This window comes from Neovison vison, chromosome 2 (genome assembly GCF_020171115.1).
Source record: "Neovison vison isolate M4711 chromosome 2, ASM_NN_V1, whole genome shotgun sequence".
In the NCBI taxonomy this organism is placed as follows: Eukaryota; Metazoa; Chordata; class Mammalia; order Carnivora; family Mustelidae; genus Neogale; species Neogale vison.
This window is the reverse complement of record NC_058092.1, coordinates 82,704,073-82,714,247: the sequence shown is the minus strand read 5'-3', so window position 1 is coordinate 82,714,247 and position 10,175 is coordinate 82,704,073. Positions and strand designations below refer to the sequence as shown.

At 32.8% G+C, this 10,175-nt stretch overlaps 1 protein-coding gene across 4 annotated transcripts in view; it reads right to left on the bottom strand.

Moving 5' to 3' along the window:
* Window positions 1-872: 872 nt before the first annotated feature.
* The window catches only part of PTBP2 (polypyrimidine tract binding protein 2), an 83,755-nt gene continuing 74,452 nt past the window's right edge, over window positions 873-10,175 (bottom strand). The window contains exons 9-14 of one of the 4 annotated variants that reach the window (XM_044238738.1): window positions 9,563-9,717; window positions 8,065-8,098; window positions 7,555-7,647; window positions 2,826-3,042; window positions 2,650-2,727; window positions 873-2,476 (exon numbers count right to left, since the gene is read on the bottom strand). In XM_044238738.1, the coding sequence (XP_044094673.1) occupies window positions 2,344-2,476; window positions 2,650-2,727; window positions 2,826-3,042; window positions 7,555-7,647; window positions 8,065-8,098; window positions 9,563-9,717 (710 nt within the window). In that variant the 3' untranslated portion in view covers window positions 873-2,343. The remainder of the gene's footprint in view (window positions 2,477-2,649; window positions 2,728-2,825; window positions 3,043-7,554; window positions 7,648-8,064; window positions 8,099-9,562; window positions 9,718-10,175) is intronic. The other 3 variants (XM_044238735.1, XM_044238736.1, XM_044238737.1) reach the window with 3 other exon arrangements.

Genomic DNA, 10,175 nt, shown 5'->3' with positions numbered 1-10,175 from the left:
AACCCCAAGTTGTTGACTCAAATGTAAGCAACTGTCTTATTTACTAAATTCTTCTTTCTTGGAGGTAACTGAATTGTTGTATTAATATAGCACATTTACAGTTATTGCCTACTCCTTCATTTGTTTCTTTTTTCTCCTACTATATGAGTTTTGCATAATTCTTAGTTATATCATAGCGAAACAAACCTATGGAACATGTATTAACTCCAAAGTTACCAATATATTTTTAAAAAGTGACCAAAAGTATTATGAGTTACACATAATAGCACCCTAGCTGAACTCCTTAAAAATAAAAGTAGAAGTTGTAACATCACAATTACCCTTAAGTTTTAAAAATACCTGAATGTATTATCTTCCCACCCATGGCAAAAAACAGACCAAATGTTACTATTTCTTCCCAATAACATCTAGTACCCTTTGTCAAAACTCACAAGGTAATCTAAGATTAGCAGGAAATCTTTAGCAGACACAAAAGATGAAAGATGAAACTGCAGCAAGAGAGCATGGCAAATCCAAAAGATCTATTAGTGCATAAATCTACTGGAAAAAAAAACAACAACAACAAAAGAGATAGAAAGAATTAACAAGATACAGTAAAAGTTATGTCTTTAAAGCAGTAGATTATAACAGGGTGGGAAATGTTTAATATGTGTCCTCCTGAAAAGCAGTTACCGTCTTTTAAATTAAAAAGAAAACCAGCTGGTATATTTTCACAGCATCTAGATTTATTTATGGTATAAAGCCATAGAATTGTAATAGTATTACTCCTTTCCCACCCTGGCAGAGAATAAACATGAATTCAGAAGCACAGTGGAGTGAAAAACAAAGAAGAGGAGAGAGAAAAGGCAGCAGAGAAAGACAGAAAAGGTGAATACAGAGCTACAGAAGTGTTTATTGAGCATGCTACAGAGGTAAGCAGAGTACACACAAAAGGAAATTAAACAACCATCAAACCTCCCAACTTTGTTAGAAAATTAATTTTTAATTGTGCCACTTTCAAACTATACTGAATTTTACATTTCTAAAGATGTAAAAACTCAACTAATAGAAAATATACATGACCATTCTGTCTACATAGATAACAGAATCTATGAATCTTGAAACTAAGTACATCAATTTCAAAAAGTATTGGTCATTTAAACAGAATCAACAATTCAGATTGACAAGAACTGTTCAAATTAATTTGACCTGTAGATTCTGAGCCATGTTTTTATTAAAGTCAGATCTATTCCTAAATACAAAATATTTTGAAGATTTATTAAAACTGAATATTACAATGCAAGGTAAATTAAGACTAAAGGCACATAAACTTTGGTCCCACCTGGTTGTCAGTTTTAGAAAACTGCCACAAAATTAATCTTCCTGCAAATTTTCGCAGTACACTTTCTTTATCTTTGAAAAATACATGCACCAGTTCCTGAACTAGCTAGACCAGTCTGCACATGCTCAGAAATCCACAACCATATTCCAAATCTTAATTACAAACTAAGGATGGCAATATATATTTAAATGCACGTAAGTCATGTCAACTTCAAAAACATCTACGAAAAATATTCAGCCACAAACAAGACATTACTTAGTGCTGACATTTATATGATACGTCCCACAAGAGTGTGTACAAAAAGGTTAAGATTCCACAATGCTTTCCACATAGGGCTCAAACTTACAGAAATCACTTTGTTGTCTTAAGAAATTAATACTCTGCATCTTGTTAATTTTAACTAATGCCTACATTCATAACTGAATCTAGACCAGAATTGTGAGATACAAAAGGCCAATGTTTTTTTAAAGCAATAAAGCCTAAGGTAATAAAAACTAAAAAAAATGCTGCTTTAATTCTTTCAGTATCATGTATCTTATTTGATTAAATAGAAAGAAATGTGACAAGCCAATAATTCAAAATAAGTTCCAAGCAGGAGAAACAAAACTTAACCTTTTTACACACCCCTGCCTAAACATATTGTAATTCCCATATAACAATGTGCCCTAGACAACCAATTCCTTTTTCCTAGTAAATGCACAATAGCAACACTAGTTTTCCTTTTTAAGGCACGTATGTCAACTAAGTTGAAAAAGGAAAGTATAATTAAACTATAATTAAACTAAAATCATAAACAGACAATAAAAATGGCCTCCCTATAGAACAGATGAAATACAGCAGTTAACAACTCTGCCTTTACGTATGCCATTTCATTTTTATAACCAAGGAATGATAACAGCATGGGGGAAAAAAAAAAGGAAACACCAACAAAAAAATCAAACTCTGGTCCCCACTTTTCTGAACAGTCAATAGGTGATGACACCAAACAATGTGATACACCCTCAAGCTTCACCTCCCCCTTTTTAAATTGTTGACTTAGAGAAAGACACTCTCAGATGATGGTTTTCACCAAGGTTGTAATTATGAAGATCAATCAAGGCCTGGATAGCTTCTTCCACTGTTGCCATCTGAAGAAGAGCCATTTTGTGATCTCTTCTGAAACAAAATTATGAAATTAGATACTTCATAAAAATTAGGAAGGGCTTAAATACTTGAATTTTTACCCATTCTAGAATCAACTTCCATAAACATAAAGGGTAAAAATTACTATGAAGACAGTTTTTAACTTATATGAAGTCACTAATTTAAAGACAAGAAAGCTTGCTTACTGAAAAAACTTAAATGCTTTCACAGTGCCCCCAGTGTTAGCAAACAGTGTTCGTAGATCCTCTTCTGCTACTGAAGGACTAGGAAAACAGGATGGAAAAAAAAAGGGTAAAGATTAATAATACATTTTATGTTTTACTCTTAAAATGTACTCCCTTAAAAAACTCCAAGTACTTACGGGATATTGGATAGGTGAAGGGTTGCAGAAGGAGGAAAAATGTTCTGAAAATTTTTGGATCCAGGTTTCTTAAAACGATGCAATGGGGAATTACCAAAATCCTTTGTTAGCCCTTGATCATCAAGTCCCTCTCGAGGTAGTTGTACAGTCTGATGTTTAGACAGAGTAACACGAATAATTTTGCCATACATTTTCTGTCCATTAAGATGGTTCATGGCTGTAAAAAGAAAAAATGCTTATTAAAAAACAGTATTAACAAAGTCCAAAAGCAAAAAGAATTCTTTAGAATAGCAGAAATACTGAATTCTATGATTTTTAAAATAAATCTTAAGTTTACAACAGCCCTTGGTGACAAGATGATTTAAATTTATTTGCACTAGACAAGCATTCAGGCAAAAAAGCCAGTTTTCTGTCATAGGATGAAAATCCTGATTATGAATCTCTCTCTTCCTTGCCAATCCTGCTGATAAGTCATATACTTAGTTGCTGCAGAAGGAAACTTCGTACTCATCTATAACTTTTTCTCCCTTCTGCCCCACAACCTAATTGCCAAGTCCTAGATTACCCTTCTTCCTAATTATCCCTCAATTCATCTCTCTATTCTCCACTTTTCACTGTCACAAAGTTTTGATCCGTATAAATCAGTCTCCTAATTTATCTTCCTGTTGGATTTTTTTCTACTTTTCTCCAACCCATTCTATTATACAGCAGCTAGATGAACTCTATAAATTCCAAATCTGATGTCATTACTGCTTAAAATCCTTAAGGTCAGATGAGGAAAGGTATAAGCTATATTAAAGAATGAAATCTCCTCAGCCTCTCTGAACATATTTCCTGATGATGTAAAACAATACCCACTACTTTGTTAGTACTGATAATCAAGTGTAAGACAAAACCATCCTATCCCTCATGGAACTTGTGGTTTTTTAGTACTATACTTCCTTGCACTTTAAGCTTCAGCTATATAAAACCTATCTCCTTGACATGCTAGTTTTTCTCACCTTTAGCCCTGTGTGTATGCTGTTCTATGTATAACAATTTCCCAATCATCTAAAATCATCTGAGTCCCGAATTTTCTCACTAGTTCCACTGCATTTCACATACTTTTAATTTTCACTTATAAAATCATTATTCATAGAGATGGTACATACAACTATTAAAATTAACTTGAATTGCAAAACATTTTTAAAGTTCCATCATTCTGTTGCTTATGATAAAGTGCTATTAGCTTACACAAATGTGTTTTAAGGAATGAATCTAGGGTATAAAGTGGTTTAAAGAAGTAGATTAAGGCTGTTATAAAGAAAGCTGTCTTAGTCCAGCTTTGAAAAGTTATGAAAAGACTGCACAAACAGCTGAGTTTTGATATAATGAAGGGCAGAAATAAGAAAACAATAAACTCCTAGGCGCAGTACCTCTACTATGTACCTGTACCAAGAGGAGATAGATGATGAGAGAACTGGGATTTAAATAAAGCAAAATAACCAAAGAGCTAACTCTGGAAGTAGTCAGGTAGTGAGAGGTATTCTAGTCAGTAATCTCAAGTGGATGAGGGCTCAAGATGAGGAGTCAAGCATCATGGTTTTTAAGTATTTTTAAAAAAGAAGCTTGTCAAAAACTGAGGCACAATAATAATTATCAAACAAAAAGCAGATTACTTGAATTACTAACTTAAGCGGAATCCAGTTTAAATAACAGGATTCTACCTTGAAATCGGTTTTAAGAAATATGGGGTAGGGGCGCCTGGGTGGCTCAGTGGGTTATGCCACTGCCTTCGGCTCAGGTCATGATCTCAGGGCCCTGGGATCGAGTCCCACATCGGCTGGGCTCTCTGCTCGCGGGGAGCCTGCTTCCCTTCCTCTCTCTCTCTGCCTGCCTCTCTGTCTACTTGTGATCTCTGTCAAATAAACAAAAATCTTAAAAAAAAAAAAAAGAAATATGGGGTAAATGGGCAAAGCAATCAATGATAAAGGAGGAAATGGCCAATGCTGCACAGTGGAAATGGCACTTTCGGTGGAAAATAATCTTTTACTTTTCCCTTAATCTCTGAAGAAGATATTAAAAACAAATTCAAGAGATGGTTAAAAAAAATTTTATAGATTTTTATACAGGAGTTTATAAAATGTGGAACTGAAGTTTATCAGTAAGTATCTCCTTTATAATTCAAAGTATTATTTGTGTTGCCTCTCATTTTTAAAAAAATGAATCTCAACATCCACTTCTCTATTTTATTAACTACTCAAAGACCCAGCTCCTTTTTTTTTTCTCTCAACTGTCTTTTATACCAATGATTTCTAGTCCTATCTATTATTATCATCATCTCCTTTCCTTGGGTTTATACCAACATATAAAGTTAACTTCCTATTAAAACATCACTTTCACTGTACTATACATATCTACTTTGTATAGTACCTTTGGGAAATTCTAAATATATCTTTTTGTTATCAACTCTAAATTGTGCAACAGAGAATAGGGTCTACAGGATACTTACTCTTTGCCTTACTGAAGCCTGCTTTTGTAAATATTCCCATATGCACTTAAAAAACAAATGCATAAATCTATATATGTATAATTCTGTTAAGGTAATTGTGTCATACCACTTGGAAATATTATTTCATGATATAAGTAGATTTTTTTTTATGCTTAGGAAGTAGTATGAGAGAAATACAGAGAATTAAAAGATAGTAGTGTTTAAATGTGAATGAGATTGTTGCAAACCTTTGAGGCCATGTTAAATCACTTGAGACCACAGTTTAAAGATTTGCAAACACTAAGAATTTTTAAAATAAACATTCTACCATGCCTATTTTAGTGTTTTCTTAAATTCGATGTTTTAAGAATAATTTGTATATGTTATCCTTAAATGGTATTCTGTTAAAATTCTTCTACTAAAGTTCAAAGAGTAGTAGCTCCTTCATGTTGTATTTCCAAATAGAGTCCTATGAAAACCAAAAGAACAGTGCCCAGAAATAAAGCATATTAAATTTTTAAAATTCTCACTAATTTTTTTCAATATTAAAGGTATTAATGGTGTGAGTAACATATATTTATGGTCATCTACTTCGGAAAAGCAAAATCTAGCAATTAGAAATATATTTACTATTACATATAGTTCAAAAAATATAATTTGTCAAAGCTTTATTAAACAGGTCTTAAAAGAAGCAGGCATAAAAGATTTACAAATGCTAAGTACTGTTATGCACTGAATTATATCTCCCAAAAGTCATATATTGAAGCTCTAATCCTAGAAGACAGGGACTTTGAAAGGTAAATGAGGTCATAAGGATGAGGCCCTCATTCAGTTAGATCAGTGTCCTTATAAGAGGGAGAGAAACCCAGGGAGCTCAAAAGTCCATGTGAGGACACATGGAGAAGTAAGTCAACTGCAAGCCAGGAAGAAAGCCCTTAGAAACAATCTGCTGGCACAAGTTTCTGTTGTTTAAGACACTCAGTCTGTGATATTTTGTTTTAGCAGCCCAAACAAACTAATACAATTATAGTAAAAATTAAAATGCAACTTATATGAAATAGTCCTTATATAAAAAATATCCAGAAGAGTTTGGTTAAATTCTACATCGGGTACTTCTCAACCATGATACCTGTATATCCTTTATATGAAGGGTAATGCCACCCACAGCAAAAACAGTGATGGAAAAAATGAAACATCTGAGAAAGTTTTAATGCTTTGTAAAATGCTACTTACAAACGGCCATGACTACCCCTACCAGAGCACAGACATACACACAGCAGAAGAAGAAAGAAACATTTACTAGGCATCTAGGACATGATTAGCACTTTTATAAATCTTTCACTGAAGATGGATATCTCCATTTTAAAAAGTAGAGAGCCAGATGTATAGTTTTATATGTTGTCTGAGCTACCATGATAGCTGGTAGGAAACAATGAAATTCAAACTTACTTTTCTATCTGCTACCAAAGGCCAAATATATCACACTGTTCAAGTTTATGAGTTTTACTGGGTGTTAAGAGCAAAAATACATAGCCCTCACATGAAAAATGACAAATTTCAGAATTAACAATGTGAAGACAACCAACGTGTGGCATTATCATCCCTGAATCTCAAAGAACAGAATTATAAGAACATGATATTTACAGTCTTAGCTCATTGTGAATATGCAGTTGTATTCCAGATTCATGTGATCTGACTTTGTATATAAAGACAAATGAAACATTAATTATTTACTTAAGTAGAGAATATATGTGTAATTTGACTCAAGTACATTTTAAAATTCCAAAAGGGATTACCAATGGTATATGTGGCACAAGTTTTTCATTTTGTAAAAACCCAGTATCTTTGAAATACATTTTACATGGGACTTTCTCCGTTACTAAGTTTAGACAAATACTTAGAATAATTAAAATCAGGATTCCATAGATTATATGAACAGTTAACTTCTATTATAGAGAGTAACCAGGAAAGAAAAATACTAAAGATCTTTAATGTAAGTAGTATCATTATTATGTGAAACTGTTACTGCAATTTTGGACTCCAAACCTTTTTCCATTAGATTGTACTTAAGGACTGGTAAGAAGACAGCAGAATATGCAAACATGTTCATCATGTATAAATACATTAAAATAAGAAAATTAACATGACATTTTGAGCTCAGCTATAAAAAAGAATGATTTTCTACTTCCATAAAGGGGTTTGTTTTTATTAAAAGATTCAGATTTAAAGATGTATAGCTAACACACGGTTTAATCTTACCAAGTTGTGATTGGTTTCCATCAGCCATCTGTATCAGAGCACTGTCTTTCTTATTGTACAAAATCTTCACACGCTGCACATCTCCATAAACACCTTTTTTGGAGCCACAGAGAGGTAATCCAAAAATGGAATTAATTTTACATGCAAGTCAGCTGAAGATTATCTTTCTGACATATTAATGAAACATTCAGACATCAACATGATCACTCATTCAAACTCATCATTCTCACAAATGAATAAAGAAGATCAAGATTTTGAACAGTGAATTTTGAAAAGAATAATTTTTGATAAACCCTCAAAGCTATGTGAATGATATTAAATTAAAGACCATGCAAAATAAATCAGCATGCATTAAAACAAATTTTGTGTCTATGGAGAGTTTTAAATAGCAAAGAAAAATAGCAAAAGATTTACTATTCAACTTTAAGCCAAAGTGCTAGCTACAAATAAGAATTAAGGTGAAACAAAAATCAAATCAATAATAAAAGTATAGTGCTAACAATAACATACCGAAGAGGGTAAACAGACTTTGGGGCGTAACCATCTTTAGAAGGAGAGAAGAGCAAGCAGCGTAAGACAAGAAGAGAGAAGAGTCGAGGAAGAGCGGAGATGAACAGATCATCCATAACGAAGGGTGGTTCCCGCAGAATGGTGAGGTGGTCATGGATCATGGTTCAAGGCGGTTAATTGGGGCAAGTTGGTCCGAGGAACATTTGTTCAAGCACAGAAGCATGAACATAGGGAATGGAGACAGGGAATGAAGACAAGGACAAGGAAAATAAAGGATAAGACAGGGAAGGGAATGGGCATTTGGGAAAAGACAAGGAAAGGGAAGGTGAACACACAGGGGAAAGGATGAAATGGGGAAGGGAAACAGCAATGCAGAAGAAAAAAATAAGGAATTGGGGAACAAAAAAAAAATAAAATATAGGTCAGTACATAGGAAATGCAGGAATTTGGTCAGAAAATGGTTGGTTTATGTACTGTACAAGAAAAACTGAGTAAAATGTAGTCATCCAAGACAAATATGGGTAAAGTACATCTATATCAAAGAGTAAATTACAGCATTTCATCTCAACATAGGGAAGGAAAGCATGCACAGGAATTTTAAACTTTGAACTTTAACTGCATAAGCATGGCTGGTTATGAAATGCAGGCAAAATTCTTAAAAGAAAAACAAAGGCACTCTGATTCAAACATTTTAGCATGCAGAACTGTGAATGACAACAGTATTAAATGATAAAATAAGCTTAATGTTCGTATTAACAGAGGCCAATTAAAAATGAAACATATTAAAATTGGACATTGTAAACTGATACATTGAGCTTCCCACATTTCATACCAGCTTTCATAGCAATCAAAATAAAATATACCAGACATAAAATGTACAACTAAAGAAAATAACTCAGCAATAAATTTTATTTAATGGGGGGGGGAAATAAAGTTGAAAATTATTTTTAGAAGACAATGACTAATAACTGCAAAGAAAAAATTACTAAGAAAGACTGGAAGATTGCCTCGTCAAGATCTTTGGAAGAACCTTCAAAGAAAAATGTATTAGAGTAGTTCACATAAAATAAGATTTAAAAAAATGCAATGACACATAAGCATGAAATGAACAAGCAAATAATTAGAAAAGGCAAAGAACAAAATTGTTTTACAGTTAAATCTGCAAATTAGATCACATTTGCCTTTGAGAACAACAAAAAGAAAAAGCAATACTATAGTACTTCACCATATTTTTCTTAGGAAAAATAGGTAGTTAGGTTAAAAATAATAATAATAATAATAATAGTAAATATATATATATATAGATAGATATGACTGTCTAAGGAAATATTACCTAAACAAATACATAGATTTTATTCAGAAGTAGAAACATACAGAAAATACTTTGACTAATGAATGTACATAAAAAGAAAGGCAAGTGCAAAATGAAATAAACATGAGAAACTTTCACAAATGAAATGGAGTTAAAAAATGAACATTAGAAAATTATTTTACTAACCTCTTCATTTAAATTGCTAACCAACAGGACTGTATTGCCACCAGCTGAGACTCCAGGCATACCCACTCGGCCAGCAGCAGCTGCAGCAGCTGCTGCAGCAGCATTTGGAATAGCCAAAGGACTCAGAGCTCCTGGAACAGCTGCAACAGGAAGCCCTAATTTTAAAATAAAGCATATTTTACGAAACACACACAAGTCGTACAAAAACCAATTTAAGCACGATGGCTGCATGGCTTAGGGCTGACCATTCCAAATGGTTCCTGAAAGTTAATTTTTATAACATTTAGAAAAATGGTTTGCTAATAATGTAGCAGAGAAAATTAACTGGTTTCAATGAAATCATTAAATATTAGGGCTAAGGTACATACCTGTAGTATGCTAAAAAATTAAATACACAATATTCCATTTCCTATGGAAAAGCAAACAAAGCATAAAGAATATGATATTTCTAAGTCAGAAACCTGAAAAATTCACTTCCATGGTTCATAGCAAGAAGGCACATCTAAAATAAATATCTTCAACAATAACTCAACATACTATACAAATGCTATCTTCTTCATAAATTCATATGTGAAATCAGATGATTACAGCTTATGAAACAAATATAATAAGC